At 34.5% G+C, this 26,679-nt stretch overlaps 2 protein-coding genes, 1 long non-coding RNA gene and 1 pseudogene across 8 annotated transcripts; 3 read left to right on the top strand and 1 right to left on the bottom strand.

The window, feature by feature from the left end:
- The first annotated feature begins 270 nt into the window (after window positions 1-270).
- Window positions 271-3,041, top strand: LOC148266221 (uncharacterized). Its single transcript, XR_015818343.1, has 2 exons — window positions 271-1,065; window positions 2,825-3,041. It is a non-coding gene; the product is annotated as an uncharacterized LOC148266221 (long non-coding RNA).
- A 352-nt stretch (window positions 3,042-3,393) lies between these two features.
- TOM2B (tobamovirus multiplication 2B) lies at window positions 3,394-10,827 on the bottom strand. 6 transcript variants are annotated; one of them, XR_015818341.1, is made up of 7 exons: window positions 10,617-10,826; window positions 8,422-8,487; window positions 8,266-8,330; window positions 7,575-7,650; window positions 7,207-7,291; window positions 4,829-5,360; window positions 3,394-3,734 (listed from the first exon to the last, which is right to left on the bottom strand). XR_015818341.1 is itself a non-coding variant. In XM_088217528.1 (6 exons), the coding sequence occupies exons 1-5, from the start codon at window positions 10,752-10,754 to the stop codon at window positions 7,253-7,255; spliced, it is 384 nt and encodes a 127-aa protein (XP_088073654.1). In that variant the 5' UTR covers window positions 10,755-10,826; the 3' UTR covers window positions 3,394-3,760; window positions 7,207-7,252. The 6 variants fall into 6 exon arrangements, 4 of the variants coding, with proteins under 4 accessions (XP_088073654.1, XP_088073655.1, XP_021908208.1 ...); XM_088217528.1 differs by lacking the exon at window positions 4,829-5,360 and having other exon boundaries at window positions 3,394-3,760; XM_088217529.1 differs by lacking the exon at window positions 4,829-5,360 and having other exon boundaries at window positions 3,394-3,750.
- A 114-nt stretch (window positions 10,828-10,941) lies between these two features.
- On the top strand, window positions 10,942-13,193 carry LOC110822167 (large ribosomal subunit protein eL36y-like). The gene is made up of 4 exons (XM_022052183.2): window positions 10,942-11,092; window positions 12,171-12,275; window positions 12,519-12,718; window positions 12,866-13,193. The coding sequence occupies exons 1-4, from the start codon at window positions 11,090-11,092 to the stop codon at window positions 12,894-12,896; spliced, it is 339 nt and encodes a 112-aa protein (XP_021907875.1). The 5' UTR covers window positions 10,942-11,089; the 3' UTR covers window positions 12,897-13,193.
- A 126-nt stretch (window positions 13,194-13,319) lies between these two features.
- On the top strand, window positions 13,320-15,557 carry LOC148266220 (transcription termination factor MTEF18, mitochondrial pseudogene; annotated as a pseudogene).
- Window positions 15,558-26,679: the final 11,122 nt, after the last annotated feature.

Below are 26,679 nucleotides of genomic sequence, written 5' to 3'. Positions count from 1 at the left end.
ATACTCACTATATCCATTCAATAAATGTATATGTTGCCCTTAGTACATTCAATATACAACCACTAGTACACACACACACATATATCTATACTCGACTTATATATTGTTACACCACATATAAATTTTAAGTGTTAATGTATGGATTTAAATTCAATTAACTAGTTTATATATAAATTAAATTATGTATAAAATAAATAAAATTAAAATTTACCCTTAAAGTTACAAAAAATAAAATTAGAGACTAAATTGAACAAAATTAAATTTATTGGATGATCTTTGTAAATTTAAAAATTGATTTAGGGGCCAAAATATAAAGAACACTCAAAATTTAGGCCATTTTATAATTTTTGAAAAATGGGCCACTTAAACTGGTGACATGACAGCCGCCCAATCAAAGAGAGCCGCAAAGCATTGACCCACACATGTGATCATCCATGCTGACACCCATGGTAAGCAGATCAGACGGTCCTGAGTGTTTTGGGCAAATCTAGTGGTGAGATCACGGTATTTAGATCCAACGGTGTGCAAACATGTAGAGGAAATAATAACAATCCGACGATCCACGTGTGAGATGCTAATCGGACGGTTTGTATGTGTTTTGAGGTAATCCAACAGTCATGCGATTGAATAATTCAGATCTAATGGTGAATTGCTAACGGTTGATGAATAGGATAACAAAATTACAATTTTGCTATTAATGAAAACTTATCTAACAGATTGCATGCGGTCATGTGTGTGAGGCTTGTGCGGTATAGATTTTTTGAGTGGTGGGTTTAAAAACTCATCCATGCCACTCAACCCAGCTCAATTCGGAAAAAAAAGAAGAAAAAAAAGACAACAAAAGAAGAAGGAAGAAGAGAGAAAGAAGAAGAGAATGGAGGTAAATGTCCGTCATTCTCGACGGAGCAAAGGAGGAAAAAGAGCAGAAGGGTGGTAGAGATTGCCGACGAAGGGCCGAAGGCCAAGGGAATGGCTTTTCGCGGCGAACCAGTGCCGAAAATCGCAAAAATCCATTGAATTTTCCGATGACTCGCGACTCTAATGCATGATCAAACTGACACTTTGGTGAGTGGTTTTCTAGAGCTCCATTTATTATTTTAATTAAACAAAATGCTTTAACGATAGCCTACGTGTAATAAAACATGTTTGAAGTTTAAATTAAACCAAAATCAAGGCATGCATGCATGAAAATTCGTATGTAACTTGCGGATTTATCACTGACCTGAAAAGAACTTTTTCCATATAGATTTTTCCTCAAATTTGGGGACATTTTGGGAGTTCAAATCATTTCATAAGGACCTCCAAATTGTAACTATAATTAATAAGTAACCCGAGATCTACATAACATAAATGTTTATTGAATTTTGTTAACCGGATAAGTTACAAGCTTACAAAAAGGAGTTGGTGAACTGGGTTTGAAACCCGTCTCAGAATCTATCTAGACAGTTCAAACTGTTCAGAAATGTCTCCAAAGTATTTGTTTAGATATTTTGATAATTTTATTATATTTTTAAACTTTTATTTACTTAAATGAATTAATTGAATGTATGTATAATATGTATATAGTGTATATATGTATAAATTGCATAAAAGAACAAGTTTGAAACAAAAATATAAAAAATGGGTTGTTTAAATTAAGAGATTAAGTAGATGACAAAAAAAAGGTAGATGCTGAAATAAATTAGAGACCAAGAAAAAAGAAATTAGATTCAAGTTGCTAGATGAGAAAATAGATTAACTAAGTTATAGATAAAACAAATTAGAGTTAGGATAAGATTTTAAAATAAAAAAATAATTAATAATAAATTAAATAATATTAATAATATAAGTAATATTAATAAAATAAAATAGCAATAATAATAATAGAAAATATTAACAAATATATATATATATATAATATATTAATAAATTACAAAGAATTTCATAAAACAAAAAATATAAATATAAACACAAATAATTAAATAAAAATTTCTGAAGTAAAATTTAGAAGAAATTGGTTAGAAAAGGGAAGTGAAGAATAATAAGTGAATTTTCAGTTGAAAATAATAAATAAATAAAGAATCAATTTTAAATAGAATAGGAAGAAAAAGAAAACAAAATAAAAATTTGGAAGAAGTAAAAATTTAGAAATAACTCTTTTAAAATTGATATGACTGAAATTCAGCAGTGTAGTGAACTATATTTTTAGATAGATGAAAACCCTTTCAGATATGATTGGGGTGTGTGTTATGTTCTGCATCACCTGGCGACGGACTGCTGTGACCAATGAGTGTTTTGCATGTGTGAGTGCATCTCCTTGTGATAGTGAGAATCCCGATCCCATAATGGTACCAATTGGATAATGAATAGATTCGTCCAATATCAAATCAAAACTCAAAGACTTTAATAACTTTAATTTGGTAATTATGTTGGGACAAATTGAGAATCAGATATACTCGTTAAGGAGGTACAGATGTCTTGATTTGACCGGAACTTATGAAAAATTCTGGTAGCAATTATGAGGGATAAATAGTAATTTGAGAAAAAACAGTAGAATAAAATGAATTTAAAGAAATTTTGAGAAAAAATGAGTTTAAGAGAATTTATAAAGATAATACCTAAATTTAGGAAAAAATTTTGAGAGATAGAAGGGACTAATGGAACAATGAGAGATAAAATAGGAAATGAAATATCTTTGCATTTCATATTTTTTAAATAATTTTTTTTTTTTTTACATATTTGATAAATTGTTTGATTGTATGTTGTATGCTTAAGGTGTAACTTATTTCTTATACTTACTGAGCGCGTTGAAATTACTCACCCTATTTAATTACCATCATTCCAGATCAAGAGGATCTGGTTGTAGATCAAGAAGATCTCACCTCTAAACTGGATCAAGAAGAAGTTGTATGAGCGCGCGTGATAGAAATTATATTTTGTAACCGAACGGGTATTTATTTTGTTTTCACTCTATATGAATCTCATGTATTGTAAACAATATAATATGTAGTTAAAAGATAAATGATGAATATTTTGAAGTTATAAATATTTTATTAATTATATTTTTGCGACATGTTTAGTATTTAACGACTGTAATCTCTTCATGAGAGAGCAGGAGCGTCACATATATACAATAAACTCTTAAAAAAAATAAATTATTGACCTCAAATACATAGATTTCATACTAGCAGTGTTGAAAGTTTCTTGTCAAATGCATGGTTGTGTTTTATACATAATTAGACCTCTATCCTCTTAACAAATTGTTCAAAAGTTGAAATGGTGTATAAACCTTCATTAAGCAAGGTTAATGTAGTCTTCAGGTTGCTTAAGAGTTTAAGCAGAACATCTTTCTTCCTTTCCTTATTTTTGTTACCATGCACAACAACTTATGTTTTTCACGTACTTAAGCTATGATGAATGAAATATTAGTAGAAATTGAATCCATTTTTCTTCTCTTCTTTGTTTAAAAACCAACAATCGCATTAGAGCTTCATCATTCTTAGAAAGGGTAACAAGAGAGAGGAGAAACTAGCTGCAAATAGCTCTAGACTATACCGAACATTGCAATTGTTCAGTTCCTCCTTAACATCGGTCTTCGATGATGAAAACTATCAGCTTTAGACTTGTAGTACTAAAGCTTTACTGAAAAGAATAGATCTTTTGGAGATTGTGGAACAGGATAGATCTTCCCTTCTGAAGAGTGTCCTCACAAATGTGTTGCAGATGCCCAACAAATCACCACACAAAGGAGGTCCCTACAAAATGAAGCTACTGAAGATACCTTGAAATGAAGAACAAAGGCAGGCTTAAGGAAGCAATTGGGAAAACATAGCAAATGTAAAAAAAAAAAAAAAAAAAAGGAAAAAGGAAAAGCAAAAAGTCAGTTAGGACTGAGATGGGGACAAGAAGAGCAAATTCCCTACATGTCCAATCTGCAAAAAGACCAACCATTCTAAGAAGTTTTGTAGATTAAAACATGGAACTCAAGCAGGTCATGGAAAATTTTTCGAATTGTGAAAAAAGTTAGCAAATCCAAGGGACCGCAGGCTGAGCAAAGAGCTTGATCATCAGGAGCAAGATGGAGAGGGTATTGCCACCTGTTACTCAACCAGTTCAAAGATCGTGAACAGTTGATTGGCAGTGGTGTCAATTATCATATGGCACTAGACCAAGACAAGTTTGAGACCTGATGAATCCTGCACCTCAAGGATGAGAAAGGTGTTGGTGAAGAGTATCTAAAAGTGGAAGGAAAAGAAACCAATTGCAATTTGTTTGTATCAAATTCCGTCTTTGACATTATTGGGCTTAAACTTGATAAAAACTTGCTGAGTTTAGGTCAAATGCTTAATAGAAAAAAATATTCCTTCTTGATTAAAAGCAAATCTTGCATTACAGAAAATCCAAGTGATTGTAACTAAATGACAACGAATATCAGACTCGAAGTTTCTCTTTGCATTAGGTTGGATAGATGACACCTCTTGTTGGCAGTAAAAAAAGTTTGGCATTTACAATATACAAGCCCTTAGAGGCGTAAATGAGTAGGTCAATAACATGGCAGTTGTTAAAAAAACGTTTTGGTGTTTATGAAATTTGAGAACTTTGCAGGCAAATTAAGGAGCCTTATTGCTAGAACCAAGCATGGAGAGCCATATAAAAGTTGCAGCTCATCCACACTGACCTAAATGAACCTACAAGCACCTGATTCCTAACTGGAAGTAGGTACTTTCTGATCTTCATTGATGATTTCTCTAGAATGTGTCCGGTGTATTCTCATGAAGCAAAAGAAAAAGTATTTGGGGCGTTCAAAGGCTTTCAGACCTAGGTAAAAAGCTGATAGTGAGTTATATACCTCATTGTCAAGACAGATAATGGCACAGAATGCACCAATAAGAGGTTGATAAGTTTTGTAAGGATGCAGAAATTCATCATTAACTCATTGTTTCCTGCACACTTCAACAGAATGGGTGAGTGAGAGAAGAAAAGAAAACCATGGTGAAGATGGCTAGCTGTTTGATGTTTGAAAAGAAGTTTTGGGGATAAGCAGTAAACACTACAATGTACCTGCTTAATAGGCTTCACTCCATATGAAGCATGGTAGGGACTCAAAATTAAGAATTTGAATATGTGTGGCAGCATTTACCACGTCCATGTCCAAGAAATGAGAGAGATAAGTTGGATTGGAAGGCTAAGATTGGAATTTTATTGGGTTGTAGCACTGATGCTAAGGGCCATTGAGTCTTCAATCGTAAAACATAAAGGGTGAGTCTTGTAAGAAATGTGAAGCTAGATGAAGGAGCTCACTAGAACTGGGATAAGGTACAAATTGAAGTTTCAAGTAATCAGTTTGTCTTCAGAGATATTTACTTAGAACCACAATGCACCTGCAATGACGGATCATATTCTTAGAGTGATGCAAATCCAAAATTGCACGCAAGGACCAAGAACTCTATAATGTATATAATAGGTGCAACATTCCTTTGCTAGAGCCAACTACCTCAGAGGAAGTCCTAAAATCACCTGAGCCGAAAGTTGTTATGGAGGAAGAATTAAGGATGATTATAAGAATATGATATGGTTGCTTAGCCCCAAAGGATCAATTAACAAATTCAAGGCAAAGCTTATTATCTTTTTTTTTTTTTTGAAATAAGGCAAAGCTTGTCATCAAAGGTTACTCAAACAATTTGGTGCCATTTTGCTGGTCCTTTTAACACCAGCAGCAAGGTGCAACAGTGAGATTGATCATTGGGTTAGCAGCACTGAATAGTTGGAAATTTACTAACTTGATGTGACATTATTTTTCCTTCGATGGCTACCCGAACGAAGAGGTATATCTTGAACAGCTACCAAAATTTGATGTTGAAAGAAAAGAGTGTGTTTTGCTACTGAGGACCTTCTACAGTTTGAAGTTGGCTCCAAGAGCTTGACATGGGCGGACCAATGACCCTTGTTACAATTGAGATTTAGCAGAAGCTTAAGTGAGGCTACAGCAACGTGCAACATGAGAGCAATGATGTTCTAATCATTTCACACTACATGGATGACAATTCTGTGACTGAAAAGGAAAAAATTCTGTGGACAAGTTCAAGGACAAAATGCAAAGTGCATTTGAGATGGATGACTTAGAAGCAAATTTCTTATTTCCTCGGGAAGGAAGTGCATCAAACTGGGGAAGTGATTTTCATCAATCAAGAAACATATGCTAGAAAGTCCTAAGGATATTTGGAATTGAAAACTACAAGGTAATCAAACTCTTGCTAAAATAAAAAAATTAAGCAAAAAAGATGATGACAAGAAAATTGAAGCTAGAGCCTAGAGAAGTCCAGCGAGTTGTTTGCTCTCGTTGACAGGTTCAATACTAGACATTATGTATCCTGCAAGCCCACTATCTATATTGATGCTCACCCCAAGGAGATGTTCTAAGAGCAAGCAAAATATTATTGACGTATATAAGAGGAACAATTTATTTTAGCATCTTGCTCAGAGGAGGTTCGGGTGCGAAGTTGATTAGATTCATAGAGTAACCCTGTTGGATCAGTGGATGACATGAGAAATAAATCTCAATACGTTTTTCATTGTGGCTCAGGTACATTTAGCTGGAATTGAAGGATTGCCCAATCAACAATAGAAGTGAGTACATTATTGTTGTTGCCGCTCTGTACCAGGTTTTGTGCTTAAGGAAATTGTTAGTTGACTTGAATCAAAAGCAAAGATTTGTACAACTGCTTTTTAATAATTGATGTCTTGCAACCTCGTTTTTCATGACCAGACAAAGTAGATCAAGATAAACTACCATTTTCTGAGAGAAGTGAGAAGGGTGTGCTGGTGAAAAACAACTAGCAAATATCTTTACCGAGCGACTATCAAATATCATAGAAACACTAAAGAGTAGACTTGGTGTTTCCAATAAAAATGCCACGTACTGAAGTTCGAAAATTTTTTACTGTGAAATTCATGGTTTTATTTTCTATCATAGTTTAGATATTTGTCTTCTACTTAACCAGTTGGTTAAAACTTGTAATGGTATGAACCTGTATTAGGAAAGGTTAATGTAATCCTTAGGTTGCTTACAACTTTAAGAAAACTATTTTTCTTGTTTTGTTTATCTTTGCTATCATGCACAAAAACTCTTTTTCATATGACGACCAGAAGACCCTGCAATCCATTTTTATTCTCTTCTTTGTCTGAAATTCAACAAGCAAACGACAATGTCCAGGTCAGATAATTGACCTGCAACTTGAGACATCCACCAAAGTGGAGTTATAGTTTCAGTCAGTCAACTTGTTCCAGGTGGTTGATTATTCTCTTCAGGTTCCTATAAGAAAAAAAGAAAAAGAAATGAGATGAAAACAAGGATACATCAAATTAAGCTCTGAACTTTAAGTGATCACCAAATAACACTATGAGATAGCTACTTGTGCTTTACAAAAAGTTCCCACAATTGTGAGGCAGAGAGGGAGATGCCCAACCCACAATAGCAGACTTCTCCCTCAGTGGAGCTTGATAATCTGGGTTCAAGATCCATGACCCACTTCTCTAGGGTTTACCCACAAAAAAAAGAGGCACACAGAGAGGAGGAAGCATGGGGCGAGGTATACCTGGTGAGATAGAGCACTGAGTTGACAGCTTTCCATATGATTCAGTAACTGGATTACAGTTTCTAGATGAGGAACACTGCAAAAATTGTCACTGAAATAAGCCAAGAAAGCCAGGAACAGAATCCCCAGACATTTGGTCATTGAAAATCAAATCCCAAGGCAAGTTATTGTACAAATTAAGTACATGTGGTGAATTAGGTCTATCATTTTACTATCCTTTTGTAGGTAGGGGCAAAGCAATAGGCAAGATGAAGCTAATGAATGAAATATATTCATCAATTTTGCAATGAATATCTAATTATTTTGCAAAATATACCATTTTGCAGCTTGTCTAAAATGTATAATACCAATTCCAGTGTTGCAGAAGGGTGTAGCTTTGTGGTCAAATATTACTCATGCACTGAATAAAAGGAAGTCATCTTTCTCCTTGGAAGTTAAATGGCCAAGGGAAGTCATCTTATTTTTAGACAAGGGACAAACTTATGCTCTCGGGTGAAGGCACATTAAGGAAAAGAAAACGCCAGATTACTGAAAACAAAAACTAATCAAAACAACTCAACCTGGCCATTGTCTGACATTGATAACAGAAATAAACTAATCAAAAAAGCCATAACTCTACGCAAGTTATGAAGTGTAAAACAAGCATGTGTTAGTCAGCACGTAAAATAGCAAAAACATACATGAATACAACCTCTGTAGTCCACTTTCAATATGTGCATCCAGTGATGAAATCACTCGCGGCATCTGCTCAAGCAACTATTGAGGAAAACAAGGAATAATCAGTTCATAGCAATGATGTCTACTCTTGACATTCGGTCGTAAGTACGGAGTACATAAACCAACGAACCTGCCCAGTATTCTTAATAGTAGAGGCTTTTGCCAAAAGGTTTTTTGGTAGCTTCATCAGTTGGGCCTGTAGATGGATAACAAAGGCAATTTTAGTGCTTATGCAGATGGATCATGCAGATCAAATCATCAAGCAAATGTTTTCCATCTCATGTAAAAGATATCATGGTTTATTAAAGAAATATGAGGAAATAATAAGTTCATTTTGAAATGCTCCTTTTTGGCGATGCATTTGGATATCATCACCAACAAGCTCCATCAAGCATTCCATACAACCCTGAAAAATGGCATCCAGAAATTTTGATTTAAAAAATCCCTTTTCCTTGCACTGTATCTCGAACCCATTCTCAGGACCGATTATCCTCCACCAAAATCCTTTCATTGTACATAAATTTCCACAGCCAATTTCCAAGCAGTGCTCTGTTAAAGCTCGTTAGGAATCTCATTCTAAGATCTCTAGATTCAAAGGCTAACGACATGGCAAGCCCCCCAAGTGAATCTTCTCTTCTCATCCAAGTCACCCCGTAGATATTGACATTGAATGAATTCCATTCTTAGCTATATTTTTTGCCAGAATTTGAAGAATAGACAGAAGGCAGATAGGAAGATTGGCCAAACTACTCATAATAAGAGTTTTCCTGTTCTTTCTAGAAAGAAAACCTCTCTTCCCTGCCAATCTTCTTTTCAAATCTAGAGATCACTAGATCCCAATATTTTTTTCAGATAAAATCACCAGATCTGAAATGGTCTTATCGTTTAAATTGGCTCCCAAAGGCAGCCCAAAATTTTTAATCGGAATGGAGGAAACCTTGCATCGCATAGTACTAACATAGACCTTTCCATCCATCCCACTGCAGATAGGGACTAAGTTAGACTTGTCTAGGTTGATTTTGATACTTCAATTTTATTGATACTTCAATTTACACCCACATTTTGGACTAGGACAGTTTTAGTAATAATAAGATCAAATTCCTTTGAACAACTGTCAAATTGTCCCTCTGCACGTTCCTTCTGGGACAGCCAACAAAAATATCAAGTGTCAATTTCTACTCATACAAATTTCAAGTATCTAGTCAAAATGGAGGGGATAAAGGTAATTTCCAGGGTCCTTTACATTGTTAAGATAGGAGCATTACTATATTCTCTTATCATGTTTGGTTCTGTTCTTATTCCATTACCAAAAATACTTTTGATATTATCTTGCTATGTAGAATCACAAAATTTTTATGCTTGACCCACCTCCATCTTGAATTCCACTCTCAGATAATTCAAAGAGAGAGATAAACATTAAAATTATATTTTAATTATATCCATATGTTACCAGCAAACGTCACTCAGCCCTTTCTTAAAATTCAGGAGATATTACTATAAAACTTTCCATCATGAACCTAGTTTATCAGAATAATGCTATTGAAGACCAGAGAGCAAAAGTCAATGAGTTATCAGACTTAACTAAAATAGACAAGAAACATAGACCACATGTGGAACAAATTCAAAAATGATATGGAACTTATTTGCAAATTTACACTTAGTTTAATAAGGAAAAGCTGTACGTTATATTAGGATGAAAAAAATATTTGAACATATATAGAATCTCATATAGATTCGAACAATGCATTCTAAATTTTATCAGTTAGTTCCATCAAAATTGAAAAAATTTAGAATTTTTTTTAATGCTACATAAATTTCATATAAACTTAACTCTTATCATCTTAGTTCCTCTAATGTTTTCTAGTTAAACAAGTGTAAGTTTAGGAAAAAAATAGACAAATTTTAAATTTGTTTCAAACATGGCTTTAATAAATTCATTGTCCAAAATTCAATTCTATAGAACTGCACCACTCACATATGTATATTTACTGTCCTACACCTAGACGTGACCCTGACCCTATTTCTTAACGAAAAGTAGTAAAACTACGGAATTTTACACAAATGCCTCATTGACCTTCCTCGGGATCAATTTCAGCAGCTTCTAAAACGGACTATGCAACTCAGATAATGAGAAAACAAATAGACAAGTCTAAAATGTATCCGAGCAAATTATTCCTTCCTTCGAAATTAAACCAGACAACTCGTCTCACCGGCGCTAACTTTACACATTACATTCACGAGTCGAAAGAAAATGGAACAATCAGAATTAACAAGGATTAATTATATCGCCTTGAAATGTTAGAAGTAGGTAGATCTTAAAAAAACCTGAGAAAGGGAGGATTGTTGCATGAGATGAAGGAGATTGGAGGTGGACTGCACGGCCTGAGAAATCTGATCAGTAACAGTTGCTTTTGCGGTGCCATCTACAGTGCTTGTTCCCCTTACGTTTCCCGCTGTTGCCATTGTTGCACAGCATAGCAGAAAGGCTAAAAGCCTGACTGGATCTTTTACAAATTACAGTGGCTTAAAAATAGTTTATTTTTTTACATTTTATTTATAGTCTATATTAAAATAGTTATTTATTTATTTCTGAAGTTTAAATTAAAATTCATTTTGATTTCAAAGCCCAAAAGCCCACTTTAAACAAATAATCCAGCCCATTTGTATCCTAAACCCTAACTGGCCCATTACTATTACCTGTTTAACCTCCCATTCTCTTTCCTCACACCCCCAGAAAACCCTAAAATTCTTTCTTCTCGTAGCTTTTCTGCGCAGCTGCGAGGTCTGGTTCTTGTGGCATGGTAACTCTTTCACGTCCCTAATTTCATTATTATTTGATTTGTTTGTTTCTTCGTTTGATTCAATAGAAATGTTTCCTGTGGAAGCATTTTCAGTGCGTTGATTTTACTCGGCTGTCTTCCATTTTTTTCTTAAGAAGATTTTGGTTCCTTGGAGGATGGGAGCCCATTAGAGCTTCCGCCAGTATATACTTAAAGGTTAAAGAGAGCCGAACGTAATGTGCTTGGTTCAATATGTATGCTTTTGCCCAATTTATATTCGGCTACTGAGTATTGAGAGCGAGTGTGCCAGGTAGCACTTAGTGGTGTATGGGTGAATGGATAAGATAGTCAATACGGAATAAATTGAATACCTTTACATCTGTTTCCAATACAGATAGATTGATGTTTCACTCTTATTTTTATCATCTTTTAGTTCCCATGTATTGATTATCCATAGTTTATGAGTTACTGAGGATATATCTCATGTAGTCACGAATGACGGAATGGTAAATTATGATGCGTATTTTAAATATGAGGAAATTGTTTAGTTATCATGATTTTGTGCTTAATGTCCATTTGGAAAAATCATGACTAAGGATCTGGTTGACGGACAGCTTTTTTTTTTTTTCTGTTTTTCTCCTTATCTCAGCATACCAGGCTTCTCTATGGAAACCTTTTCAGTCTATTGACCATATTTGTATCTTGGACACAGTTCTTTAAAAGATTTTTTTTTTTTGGCTTAGAGGACGGGAAGCTATTGGAGCTTCTGCCAGTATCTACAGGTTCAAAGAGAGTCTAATGCTGTTGTTTAGTTCAACATATAATGAAACATTTGACTCTCAAAGAAAAGATATTGGGACATGAAATTGTCTTCTGAAGTGATTACAATAATTTGCCAATTCGTGTTTTCTGAATAGAAAAAATTTGAGTGTCTGAAAACTATTGTATGTCATGATAATATGTTTCTCAAGACAATTGAACATGTAATAAGACTGGTATGATTTGGTTTTTTTGAAATTGCTTTCCATTTATGTAGTTGCTTTCATTTTTAAGCTTCTTTTGCAAATCAACGCGTACTTATTTGGTCTTATTGAAGCAGATAATGGCTTCAAAACAGCCAAATACCGGGCTCTTTGTGGGGTTAAACAAGGGACACATTGTAACCAAGAAGGAATTGGCTCCTCGACCCTGTATTCGCAAAGGAGTAAGTTTCTTCTATGCCCAGAGAATTTTCGTAACCTACTTATGTTTCTGAGTTTGATTTGTTGTTGATGCATTTAACTGTTGCTGTATATTTTTCATTTCATTTCATTTAGGGGGTTTGGTCTGCATGTCTTTGTTGCAGTTGTGAATATTGAAATTCTTAGCCTGCTTCTAATTAACTGCTGATATGTATATGACTCTCTCCTGTTTTCCATCTGTTGTGCTCTCGTTTGTTTATTCACAGAAAACCAGCAAAAGGGTTCATTTTGTGAGGAGTTTGATCCGTGAAGTTGCTGGTTTTGCACCATATGAGAAGAGAATCACTGAGCTTCTGAAAGTTGGTAAGGACAAGCGAGCACTGAAAGTTGCCAAAAGAAAGCTTGGCACTCACAAGAGGGCAAAGAAGAAGCGTGAGGAGATGTCCAATGTACTTCGCAAGAGCAGGTAATTTCCAAAATAATATATACAAATATCTCATCTGTTATTAACAGGCCTGTGCGTTTCTCATTGTCTTTGATGGATGGTGAGGGAAGAAATGCAGTTGTATTAATTTTTTATATGACCATTTTCTTATGGTAATGTTCCTTGCAGAGCTGCAGGAGGTGGAGAGAAGAAGAAGTGAAGGAGGTTTGGCTAGTTTGTTTTGCTCTCACACTTAGAAGTAATGTTTTTATTTTGGTCATCACATTTTGTAAGCAGCATGTTATCATATTTAGAGAGGAAACTGTCTGTGTGGGAATTTGTTATTTTCCATTTCATAGGGAATCAAAAGTACTGCTGATTTCAATATTTTGTTCCTGCACTATGTATTTTGATATGATCTATTTAGATTTATTCAGTTGGGATGAAAAATTATGAGGAAAAAGATTATCTGAATGTTTGACATATAATGGTAAATTATAAGGAGAAATTATATGAATTTGTTTGATATGATAATGATAGAAAAATAGTATGTTGTAAAAAATAAATACTTGAAATTTCATAATTTCAAATATAATTGAATTGTGCAAAATATATGGAATTAAGATTGAATAAGCCATGTATAAATCTGCTTATTACTTTTATAGTGGGTTTGGATGATGGATAATTAATGTACGGTATAGTAATTATGTAGTTTTGTTTTGTTTGAATCATTTCAAACAGATGGTATGATTATTTGGGTGGTATTTGGTGGTAAATTTTTCTTCCTTTTTTTAAAAAATTTTCAAGCCACTGATTCTGTGGTTTTTTATGGTTGAATATTTTTCTTTCTTTTTTACCCTCACAATATTTTATTAATTCCAGTTTTACCCTTAAACCCCAATTTTGTTTTTCTTCATAGCCCCACCTCCATTTTCTTCACATCAGCTTGCATCTTCTTCTTCTGCTTCCATCTTTCCATCTTCTGCTTCTACTTCTGTCTTGCTTTACCTCTCCTTTTTTCAATCAAGGTAAGTAATCATTAAATTGCTTCTTGCTTTGGATATTCTTATTTTTAGGTTTGTGTTTTTGAAATGCATATAGGTTGTTTTTGAATTGGTAGGCATTAGTCTAGCTTTTCCTCAACTCTTGGCTGGAGATGGTGAATTGGTAGACGAGATTGATTCCTTATTAGATTATTTGAGAAGGTTTTTTATGGATTTTGATTTGGCAAGTTGTGTTGACAGCAATGTCAATGCTTGGTATGAGATTTGTAGGAAAACTAAAGTTTTCTGTAATTTGGGATGTGAGAAGGGAGAGATCGGGGAATTGATGGGTAAGAGTAAAGATCTTTTTCTTAAATATCCAGAAGACGTTTTGGTCCAAAAGGTTGAGTATTTCTGTAGATTTGGCGTGAAGAAAGAAAATGTTGGTCTTCTGCTTCTTTGGAGTCTGGAGATTCTGAGTTTTGATTTGGAGACTCCAGTGATTTCAATCATGGGGATATTGAAGCATTTTGGACTGAGTGATGAAGAACTCAAACCTGTTGCTCAAAATTACCCTTACGTACTTGGCAGAAACGAAATGGTTAATTTGCCACATTCCATGAGAGCTTTGAATCTTCATCAATGGTTCTTCAATAGGATTAAGAATGGAAATCATAAGTTATTAGCTAATTATGCCTTAGCCGATCCCGATGAAGACATAGATAAAGAACTCAAGGAGAGCTTAAATAAGATTCAATCCTCAACAACACCCTTTTACACAATGAATAAGTTGAATTTTCTGCATGGCATTGGGTTTGGACATAATATTTTAACAATGAAGGTGTTAGAACATATGCATGACACTAGCAGTGAGTTACAGGACCGTTTTGATTGTCTACTTGGAACTGGGATTGAATTCTTCAAGCTTTGTATGATTATTAGATTATCACCGAAAATCATGAATCAAAAAGTCAGAGACTTTAGAACGGAAAGTAAATTTCCTCTGCCAAGAGATGGATGTTTCCTTGGACTACTTATGTTTTCCCAGCTTTTCTGTGTTTTGACTTATATAACCGGATTAAGCCCAGGTACAGATTCCACAAATGGCTTACGGAGTGTACCAGAGAGTACTCTATTGCAAGCATAGTTGCTACTAGTGAAAAGAATTTGTAGCTCACCGTCAGGGAATCCACCCTGCTGCTCTAAAACACTGGTTTGAGTGTTTCGTATTCAGAAAACCCAATCACAGCCATTAACAGCCATTGGTTGATCTTGTTATATATGCAGCAAGTGTGGTGCTTAACAGAATGCTGCTTCACAATTGATGCCTAGTTCCCATCCTTCCAAATGAAAGGCTAGGATTTTCAGGGAACTTATGGCAGAAATTTGGTTTCTTGGATTGGCCTGTCAGGAAAAATCTTAAAACAGGTTGATGATTGTTTTGCAAAACCATCAGCTAATCTTCTAGGATCCTGGTCATGCAGCTGCTCGTGCTTAGATGAGAATCTCACTTTTTAGCATCATTCTTTGATTGATAAACCTTACTGGAATCACTTATGTTGCTTGCAAATTTGGCTGCAGCAATAAAAGAATTGTCTTGTTAAAGCAAAGATATTGAATCATTCCAAATAACCCTTCTTTGTATTTAGGATCCCTGCCATTGCATGATTTATATACACTAGTTACACTTCTTCTTCATACTTAATTTTGTTAGTGAAGATGTTTTTACAATCTCTTTTACCGGCCCTGAGCCTTGTAAAGAGGACATGAACACCTGAAATTAAGCTTCACAGAGGGAGAGTGTGCGACTGAGCCAAAATGGATTTGTCATTTTTTCGTATTTCCCTATATTACTCTAGTTTTATGGGATTTTCCTAAAAGGACAACTTTTTTATGCGTCTTATTCTCTTGATTTGCCTTTTTTAAGAGAGAATTCTTGTCGCTCTCCTTTTTTTTTTTTTTCTCTTTTTCCAGATATAAATAAGTTTTATGTAGAAAAACTAAAACTGTTTACTAAGAGTGATTGTTCTTAAACAAATGATAAAATTTAAAAATAAAAGAGAACTGCATCTGAATAATGATTTTTAATAGAAATTTAATTCCATAAAAATTATAAGCAGACAAAATTAACTTTTATTACATGATTGATAAGCCAGAGAAAGGATTTAGGTCAATTATATACTTCCAAAGTTGATATTTTTGTTCTTTTTTTCAAACCATTGGGATAAATTTAGAATAAATTATTATTTTAACACTCCGAATTTGAAATATTTTTTAACATAGTCTAAATTTATTATTTTATTATAAATCGATTTCTAAAATTTATTTGAAAATAAATCCAATATAAGTACATTCTGATATGATGAATTGTATGATTTATATGATAAATTATATAAAGACTTTAAAAAGATTGAATTGAAAAACATTATATTGAACAATTAATTGTAATATTTTAAAAATAAACTAAGATTTTAAGAAGGAAAATATTGAGTTGGAAAATTTAATTTTTTTTTCTACAAAAGAAAAATAAAATATTTAGAAGAAAGAAAACTTTTCATTTTATATCTTAAAGAAAAGCTTCTTCTAACACATACCACAAAAAAAAAAAAAACTAATTATATAACAATTTTCGTAAAAAAAACATATTATTCACATGTCAAAGTCCTTAAAGAATCTTAACTATTAATAAAAATATAAATAAGAATATAATTTAAATAGGTAAGTTAATTAAATGTACGTAAATATTTTATTATTTAAAAATTATCAAAATTAAAAATTATTATCAATAAAATTTATTTATATATTTTGTATATATCATAAAAAAATAATGATAAATATTATACGATTGATAATTTTTCAAATTTTTTTTAATTTATAATCATAAATAAAAATTTTTTATTATAGGGGTATCAGTTTTAGTCATATTCCTACAGAAAAATATGTTAGAGGTCTTGGTTGGCCGAAAAATCACAAAAAAATGAACCTACCGGTAGGGGACTTTCGGGTGCAGTGGCTCCGCCGGTCATCCTTTGTGGCTGAGATTCTTTCTTTGAATATCCTGTACAAAAAAAGACGGTAAATACAATGATCGAAAAATTACGTGAAACGAAAATTGGGAAGGAACTCATCGGATGAATTTTGGGATTAAGTTTCAGACTCTATCCATATGTAGGTTCACCATGCCTGCTAAACTTTAGCCATACACACACACTACCCTCCTCGATTCATATTAAACGAGAAGGTATTTAGGATCCCTACCCTATTCACACCTACCCTCTCATTCCAAAATTCTTAATTTGTTTAAATGATCATTTATTAACCTTAATTATTTATTTTTCCTTTTATTTTTATATTTGTATTTTATTTCTTTTTCTTTTTTAATTTTTTCTTAATTGAAAATTTTTCTTTTCAATTTCATATTTCATCAGTCCAAATAATTCAAGATCATTGAGTCTGTTTTTTGGTTTCGTCTCCTCACAGGGTTCTAATTGCTTAGGTTTACTAATCATCATTTGGGTTTTGTTTTTCCATCGAAATTGGGTCAATGTCTGTTCAAATTTAAAATTAATAATTTTTATAAAATGAATGCACTTTTCAAAATTTAACTCGGTTGAGATTTAGAAATACTTACACTCCTACGCATCTTTCCAAATCTGCCTGAATGTATAAATTTTCTTATACACACGACATAATTAATTAAAATACTTTAAAATACTAAAAATTAATTTAATCAAATTATGGATTCCAACGACCACCCAATGGAATACCTAAAATTATGGGGATTCATATCCAAAAAACCTTTTGGCTCTTCGTTTAGTGAATCAGATTCTTGTTTTTCGAGAAAGACATTTCAATTTTTCGGACAGGAAACTGGATTCTTGTTTCTTGATGAAGACTTTTCAGCTTCCTAAATGAAAAGTCAGAACCCCAAAATGGTGGACCGAGTTCCCATGCTCGACGAAGATCCTTCGACTTCCCGAATGGGTCAACTTTTCCCATTCTCGTGCCCACACGGCCAGCCCGACACCAACCCTGCCCCACCACCTCTCAACCACCACCAAAACATGAAAAAAAAACCATTTCACCTTTCGACGTGGGCGATTTGGCCTCGGCTTGGCTCCCGGTCGCCTCCTATCGGTCACCTTGCGGCTCCCTTGCGTGCTTGTGATTGGAATGATGATTTTTATGCCTAAAAATTGGTTAGTACAAAATATAAATAGATTGAAAGGAAAATAACATAAGAAAAGATGAATAGGACGAACCTTTACCTCGCTTGCCTTGGTCTCCGTCCTCGCACAGTGTCTCGAGTCATTTCCTCTTCCTACTTCTCGGTTCTGCTTCTACCCTCTCCCACCTCCGCCACTGTCTTCATTTATTTCTCCCTCGCGACGGTCGCTCTTTGGCTCCCCTTTTCTTTCTCGCTCAACCACTCCTCTCTTTTCTTCCCCTTCCTCATTTTTCTATCTTTTCCCTTCGTCTTTCCGACCTCCCTCTTCCTTTTCTCTCATTTTTTCTTCCTCTCAGCTTTCCCGCACGACCCTCTCTTCTTCCTTCCCTTCCCAATCGCTCCTCTCTCTTCTCCCTCTCTTTTTTTTGGCTACTCATTAAATCAAGGCTTAATAATTAATAATTGTGTGTTTTTATAAAAAATTAGAGAATTTTAAAAATAATTACAGGTCACTAGTGGAGCCGGAACCAGTTAGTTCACAGTCATTCTAATTTTTTGTTTATTTCTCTACATTGCCTATATTTATTTACTATTATACTATATGTAACTCAATTGATGGTTTTTATGGTCTCTTTGGTTTGTCTGTTATTTGTTTCTCCTGTATTACGTGTCGGTATTTCGGTTATGTTATTTGGCTGCGTTAAACTATATTGTTGTCTAAGTGAATTATGAGTATAAAATGAGATATAGTTATTGCATAGTTGATTATTATGTTGATGAAAATCTGTTTGGGAAAGACTTAATGGGTACCCGAAAAAGGACAAACGGGCTCAGTACATAGAGAACCCTACCGTGAATGTTACCTTAGTTGAACGGGGCTGTGAAGTCCCTTACCAGTAAGGTTTGGGAGATAAAGTTCACCTTCATACAGGATGGGGTATCGAGGTAGTGAAATATTTGGCGCTCATTACCGAACGAGGTATGAGGACGATTGATTAATTATTTACTTAGATATTGGATTCACAAGTACGAAGACATTCATATGGACCCCTAAGGGTACCAATAAGTGGGTAAAAATATAAAATGATCATTTCTTGTCATTTTATATGTGATAAATAATAGTGTATGAATATGAGTTTTTATAAGTTATGTTTGGAAAGACTTGTTACACAACATGGAATAAATGACTTTCTTTATAGTAAATGAATTTACATTAAATTAAGAGCTCCATTGATTATTTTTGTTTATTTTTACCAATCTTTAGTTTTTCATATCTGTTATTAGTGTGATATTCTTACTGACTAGTGTAGCTCACTACTTCATTAATTATTTTAAATCAAGAGGACCAAGATTCAGACCTCGATCAATAAGGGAGTTTTAAATAGTTCACTACTTAGATTCCCTTCAAGAGCTAGTAAATGTCATCATAGGATTACTTAGTTATTTGTCTTTCGTTTATTTCTTTGATTTTTATTTGTTCTTTTATAAGGGATATTCTCGTATCCCTATTGGGTATTCTAAAGTATCGTGTAAGGAATATAAATCATAACTCTATTATTTTGCTTTCACATTTAATTTATGACTTTATTTTCATTTAAATTCCGGGCCTTTACACTTTATTATGAGGAAAAATACTAGACCATTTTACTTTAGTAATGTCATGTATCAATATTGATTAGATTAAATTGAAATAAGCATAATCTCAAGAGAAATCTATTTTCCTAAATCAACCAACACTCTCCTATATTAACATATGATAATTACCTATAAACACTTAAAGATTCATCAAATTACAGTCACAAACTAATAATTAATAATTAAATCCTTATGGGAAGTTACCATAAAATCTTAAGATAAAACTTACCTCCTCTTTTTCACTAATTCAAATGCCCATTTGCAATTTTGAATAATGCATCTAATCACGTTAATAAAAATTAAAAAAATATACATATTTTTTGTAAAAAAATCACAAGCTTAGAATAAAAAGGCAGTTTACCAAATAAAAAATTAATTTCTCCAATTTATATATTGAAATATTCAAAATAATATATTCCATAAATATGCTCCTCCATGCCAAATTTATCTCATATAAGATGAATTTGGAGGCATAACCATATTTGAAATTGAAATTGTCTTCTTCATATTTCATATCCTCATTATGCACTCAAACAAAATTTGTTCTTATTTGTCTGTCCTAAAAATTATTATGATACATGAGAGCAAAGTTGTAATAACCAAGCCCGAAAATCGGTCTGAAATAATTTTTTTATTAATTTATTTATAAAATAAATATATAAAAATAATTATTTAATTTATTATATTTTAATTTTATTGAATTTTGAGAAAAAATAAATTAATGACGAAATCAAAAACAATTTTAAAAAAAATAGATGAAAATTTGAATTTGGTGGTGTTTTAAAAAAAAATAGAAATAGGGAGTCAAAATATAAATAAACAAAATTCAGCCACGTGGGACAGCCAAGTCAGCAGCCACGACGAACTAGAGGGCACTGCGTGGCAAAACATGCTGACATCGACGCCACATAGGGGGCCATGCAAGGGGCCACGTGGGCGATCTGCACGTCCAGCAATCCGACGACCCAAGATTAATCATGTGCGCGTGGACGACCTAGATACATTCTCTCTTTAGGCTTGATCAGACGGACGAGATCAAATGTGGTGAACGGACGAGATTCGGTCATGCCATTAGCCCAAGCAGAGGATTGAACGATTCTCCTCGCTCCATGTCAACGTAAAGGAATGACACGGATTGAAGAGGAAATAAGTACTTAAACTCCTACTCATAAGGGAACCCAAACCTTAGCCGACTGCTAACCGCCACCGCCGACTGCCAAAAAAGGTAAAATAAAATTTAGCCGCTCATAATTCGATTCTGAGCCTCTCTATGACCATATTGGAGTAAGAGGGATGACATGTAAGCTAAAAATCGCGAGCAAAGCCCAGCGGGGCCGTCATGGCTAAAATTTTAAAATTCCTCTGATGTGCTCCTTCTCGTTTTCTATTTCACACGATTCTTTGACCGTTGTGTTCGTCGTTCCTTTCTTTGTTAGCCAGAGAAGAATTCCCATTCGTGAAGGAGAACCAGCAAAGATGCTGCACCTGGAGACCCCCCCTCCCCGTCATTAGGTTTGGTTTTTTAGTTTTTCTACCCGGCCGAGGCTTTCTAGCGTATTTTTTTACAAGAATGCTCGTAAAATCAGTCAAAATCGGCTAGACCGAGGCAAATCGGCATCGTGGGCAGTGGAGCCAACACCGGAGCACAGTGACACCGCCGTGCCGGAACCCTAAAATTATCGAAAAGGGTTTCAACACCGATTTTGAGTTTTTTTGGCTATTTTAGGTACGTGGTGAGTATTTTGGGTTCCCACAAGAAAAATTCAGGAAATCTCGGGACTTATTGGGAGGCGTAGTGGACAGTTCGACATTTTAAAATATAGATCCGAGTAAGAATCCTTCACTCTATTCTCAGTTACGCTAAATTGAAGATTAATAAAAGATAATTATGTATTTTTTAAAAAATTAATAAAATCCTAAAAATATTATAAGTCACTAGTGGAGTCAAAACTAGTTAGTTCATATTTGTCATAATTCTTTATTTATTTTTTTGTATTGCCTAAATTACTTACTATTATACTGTATATATTTACATTGATAGTTTTTATAGTCTTCTCGATTATCTAGTTTATTTGGTTATCTGGTTACTCTGTTATTAGTTATAATAAATTAAATCGCTTGCTTAAATAACGATTAAATTGATCAGTGAATATGACATGAGACATTGGTATGCTTTGGTGGCTATTTGGAGAATCTAAATAAATAAAAGCATATTAGGCATCCTGGGAAAGGGTGGACAGACTCGGTACATAGAGAATCCTACCGCAGACATTACCTCAGTCGGACGGGGTTGAGAAGTCCCATACCATAATGGTTTTGAGAGATTTGGTTTACCCTCATACCAGACAGGATATCGAGACAATGATATTTTTGCCGCTCATTACTATATGGGGTATGGAGACGACTAGGTTAATTGTCAATTCTTAATACTAGGTCTACGAATGAAGTGTGATTAGTGTGATATTCTTACTGTTCTATTGTGGCTCATCATTTCATTAACAATTTCAAATTAAGAAAACAAAAATCCAGATCTCGATCAGTAAAAGGGTTGTAAGTAGTTCACTTCCAGACTCCCTTCAAGTACTAGTGAAAGTTGTCCTAAAATGCTTATTTATTCGTTTTTTCTTCAATTACCGTATGTCTTTTAGAATGGACATTCTCATATCCCTATTAGAAAATCTAAATTATTATGTAAGGAATATAAAACCTAACTTTATTATTTACTTTCGTATTTAAATTATAAATTCATTTCCTTTAAGGTCTCGGGCATTTTCAGTTGGTATTAAAACCATGTTCCTCAAAACCAATCCTTACACAAAGACTTAAAAATACTAAATAGAAAATATCACTCAACTCTTCATTGTGAAATAAAAGTACAAGGATATGAGGAGAGGAAGGTCCCCACTAAACTGAGTAGTCCGGGATGTTTCACTTCGAGAGGATTTTGACTGACTTTTTGAGATGTTGGAGAGATTCATCTCTACCTAACAGGCCCGACAGAAAATGAGGGAGCTACTTGACCCTCTTCTGCTGCCTCAATTTGGGCTACCCTTGCACCGGGAATATCCGGAGCCACCCCAGTACAACCCTGCACCTCCACCATATCATCCAGCACCACCACAGTACAATCCAATGCCTCTACTGTATCATTCGACACTGCCACATGGCCACCCAATCCCTCTACAACATAATCTAGTCCTTCTTCCACGAGACCGAGTTCCACCCCATGATGGACCCAGACTACATTAAAATGTATAAAAGACTAAACTTATATATTTTTTCAAGGGTATCCTCTTTCAAGAGGTTGAGTGTTGGTTATCTGAGACAGAGAAGGCCTTCGCGACTCTTGGGGTGGTTCCTAAACAAAAGGTCGTATTTGCTACCTACATGCTCGTGGGTGAGGTATGTCGCTGGAAGCAGCTCAAACAGGCCACCCGTCCCGTTCCAGTCACTTGGGAACAGTTCTTGATGGCCTTTAATGCAAAGTATCCCCATAGCACCTTTGGTATTTAAAGAAAATAGAGTTTGGGCACTTAGTTTAGGGTGATATGACTGTATCAAAGTATACTCGAAGATTCGTAAAGTTGGGCCGGTATTTTTCTGAGAACATTATGGATGAAGGTAGAAAGGTAAGGAAGTTCGAATGGGGCCTCCGTCATGAGATCATACAGCAGCTGTATATATTTGAGCCCAGTACCTACTCAACCATTCTAGCAAAGGCATAGTTAGTGGAGAAGAACCTTCGCATCTTTCCTCCATCAATGGGGAATTCTGGGCTCCCAATTTCACACTACAGACCAACACCCACTGCACCGGTTTAGTAGAATAAGAGGCCTATACCAATGACTCAACCTCATCCTCAAGGTCCGGTAACAGGATGCAGTAGGACTTGCCAGCACTGTGGCAAAAATCATGGTGATCGACTATGCTATCATCTCAATAATACCTGCCGTATATATGGGAGTGCCCAACACTACGCAAGAGAATATCCGCAAAAATAAAAGTAGATAGGACCTCTTATCTAGAGTACGTACACTATTCATAATCACCTTGCATATGTTTTGATTGATACTGGTGCTTCACGTTCATTTGTATTACATGCTTTTACACCAAACTTGAATGTATTACCTGAAAGATTTGATTCCGTGTTGTTTGTGTCTACTCTTAGGAGTAGGATACTACTATGGGAGGTTATATACAAAACTTGTATCATAAAGATAGCAAATAAGAAATTGAGTGTGGACCTAATAGAGATTGACACTAGGGACTTTGATGTAATTCTATGAATGAACTAATTAGCAGCGTATCACACTACTATAAATTGTTTCCACAAGAAACCTGTATTCAACCCTCATAATAAAAAGTCATTTTCACGTTAATAAATATTTTAAATATTATTCCCAAATGACAATTTTCTTATTACATAATACTTTAACTCGGTTCTTTTCTTTACATTAGACAAACCTAAGAAAAAAATTTGCATTCAATAGATCTTGGTAGTCCAAGACTTCTCATATGTGTTCCCTGATGAACTACCCAAACTGCCAGTGGACAGAGAAATTAAGTTTACCATAAATCTTCAGCCTGACACCCAGTCTATTTCAGTTGCCCCTTACTACATGAGTCGTGTTGAGATGGAAGAGTTGAGGAAACAGATTAATGAATTACAGAATAGTAGGTTCATCCGACATAATATGTCTTTTTGGGGTATTTGAGTCACATTTGTAAGGAAAAAGGATAAGACGTTAAGATTATGTATTGATTATAAAGAATTGAATAGGATCACGATCAAGAACAAGTACTCCCTCCCCAAGATTGATGACATTTTTGACTAATTGCAGGGTGCTCAAGTCTTTTCCAAAATAAACTTACGTTCGGATTACCATAAGATAAAGATCAAGATAGAGGACATTCTCAAGACAGCATTCAGAATCAGGTACAGACACAATGAGTTCCTGGTAATGCCATTTGAATTAATCAATACACCAACTATTTTTATCGACTTGATGAACAAGATTTTCAAATAATTCCTGAATTAGTTCCTCATTGGAGTTATCGATGATATCTTAGTCTATTCAAAGAGGAAAGAGGAACATGTTCACCATGTGACTCAAGTTTTGCAGGTTATCATGAATAAAAAATTATATACAAAATTGAGCAAGTGTGAGTTTTGGCTCGAGTAGACCACTTTTTTAAGGCATATCATATCAAGGGATGGAGTATTATGAACCCAAAAAAATTGAAACAGTGCTTGTTTGAGAAAAATTGACATTGGTTAAGGAGATTCGTAACTTTCTAGGAATAACAGGTTATTACCGCAAGTTTGTGGAAAATTTTTCTAATCTAGCTGCTCATTTGACCCAACTCACAAAGAAAAGCGTTAAATTTGATTGGAACAAGGATTGCGAAAGGAGCTTTACGAAACTCAAGAAGTGGTTGACTACTGCATATGTGTTGGCTTTCCGAGTGGGACATGTGAATACACAGTGTATAGTGATGCCTCCTACCTAGAGTTGGGTCGTGTTCTGATGCAGTATGAGAATATGATAACTTATGGGTCCAGATAGTTGAAGAATCATGAGAAACATTACCCTACCCATAACTTAGAATTTGCTGCCATTATCTACGTTGTTAAGATCTAGCGCCACTACCTGTATGATGAGACTTTTGAGATTTATATTAACCATAAGATTTTGAAGCATATATTCACTTAGAAATATCTCAAATATGAGTCAAAGACATTGGATAGAGCTCCTTAAGGACTGCGATTGTAATATTTTATATCACCCAGGTAAAGGTAATGTGGTAGCTGATGCACTCAGTAGAAAAAGTGCAGGTATGTTGGCTCACATAATGGTTTCTGAATGCAGGGCAATAGAAGTTGCACAACAAATACGACTTCAGGACTTGAAGATAATTGCATGTTTGACCCACCTAACTATCCAACCCAAAATGATCCAGAAAATAAAGGAAGCTCAATCCACCGATTCCACCCTATAAGCTATCAAGAAGGATGCAGAATGGATAGTAAATCTAGAATTCTGAGTTTGCCGGTAGGTTTCTCAAATTTAAAAAAAGAGTGTGTATTTTAGGTGATAGTGAACTGAAAAGAGACTTCATGATAGAGGTTTATATCTCAAAGTTCGTCATACATCCCAAAAGTACTAAAATGTATCATAGTGTGTGTCCTCAATTTTGGTGGAGCGAGAAGAAAAAAGAGATGGTCAACTTTGTTTCCAAGTGTCTAGTATATCAACAGGTTAAGACAGAGCATCAATGCCCAGACGGGCTACTTCAGCCATTTCCCATCCCATAGTGGATGTGAGAATATATCATAATAGACTACGTGATAGGGTTGCCTAAGGCACGCTCAAAACATGATGCTATCTGGGTAATTATCAATCGGCTCACCAAGTCTTCTCACTTCTTGGTTATCAAGATGACTGACCCATTGGACAAGTTAGCAAGAATATATATCCGAGAGATCGTTAGGTTACATGGAGTTTTAATGACAGTGGCATTTGATAGAGACCCCAGGTTCACTTCTTGATTTTGGTCTAGTTTTCAGTAAGTCATGGACACGAAACTATTCCTTAGCACCGTATTCCACCCTCAAATCGATGGATAATCAGAGAGGACAATTCATACCCTAGAAAATATGCTCTGAGCTTGTGTGCTAGACTTTAGGGGTCATTGGGATGATCATCTACCTTTGATAGAGTTTGTCTACAATAATAGCTATCAAATAAACATATTTCCTTCATCAATGTCATATGGCAGAACCATACGTAGAAAGAGGCCACTTAGAAACTTGAATCAAGCTTTAGAGTCCAGTACCTCCAACTGTTCGAGTGAGTGAGGGAGTGACCAATTTGAGATATCAAATTTTCTTAAATGGGAGAATTGTAATACTCGAACGTGAAAATTGGCCCGAGATAATTTTTTTATTAATTAATTTATAAAATAATTATATTAAAATAATAATTAATTTATTATATTTTAATTTTATTGAATTTTGAAAAAAATGAATTATGGACGAAATTGAAAACAAATTTGGGGAAAATGGGTGAAATTTTAAATTTGGGGAGTGTTTTTGAAAAACAAAATTAGAAACAAGGGGTCAAAATACAAATAGAAGAAATTCGGCCACATGGGACAGTCTAGTCAGCAGCCACGACGAACCAGAGCTTGTTGCGTGGCAAAACACACTGATGTCG

Source organism: Carica papaya, chromosome 4 (genome assembly GCF_054855325.1).
Source record: "Carica papaya isolate Zhongbai chromosome 4, ASM5485532v1, whole genome shotgun sequence".
Taxonomy (NCBI): Eukaryota; Viridiplantae; Streptophyta; class Magnoliopsida; order Brassicales; family Caricaceae; genus Carica; species Carica papaya.
Note: the sequence above shows the minus strand (reverse complement) of the source record. Positions and strands in the feature narration are given on the sequence as shown.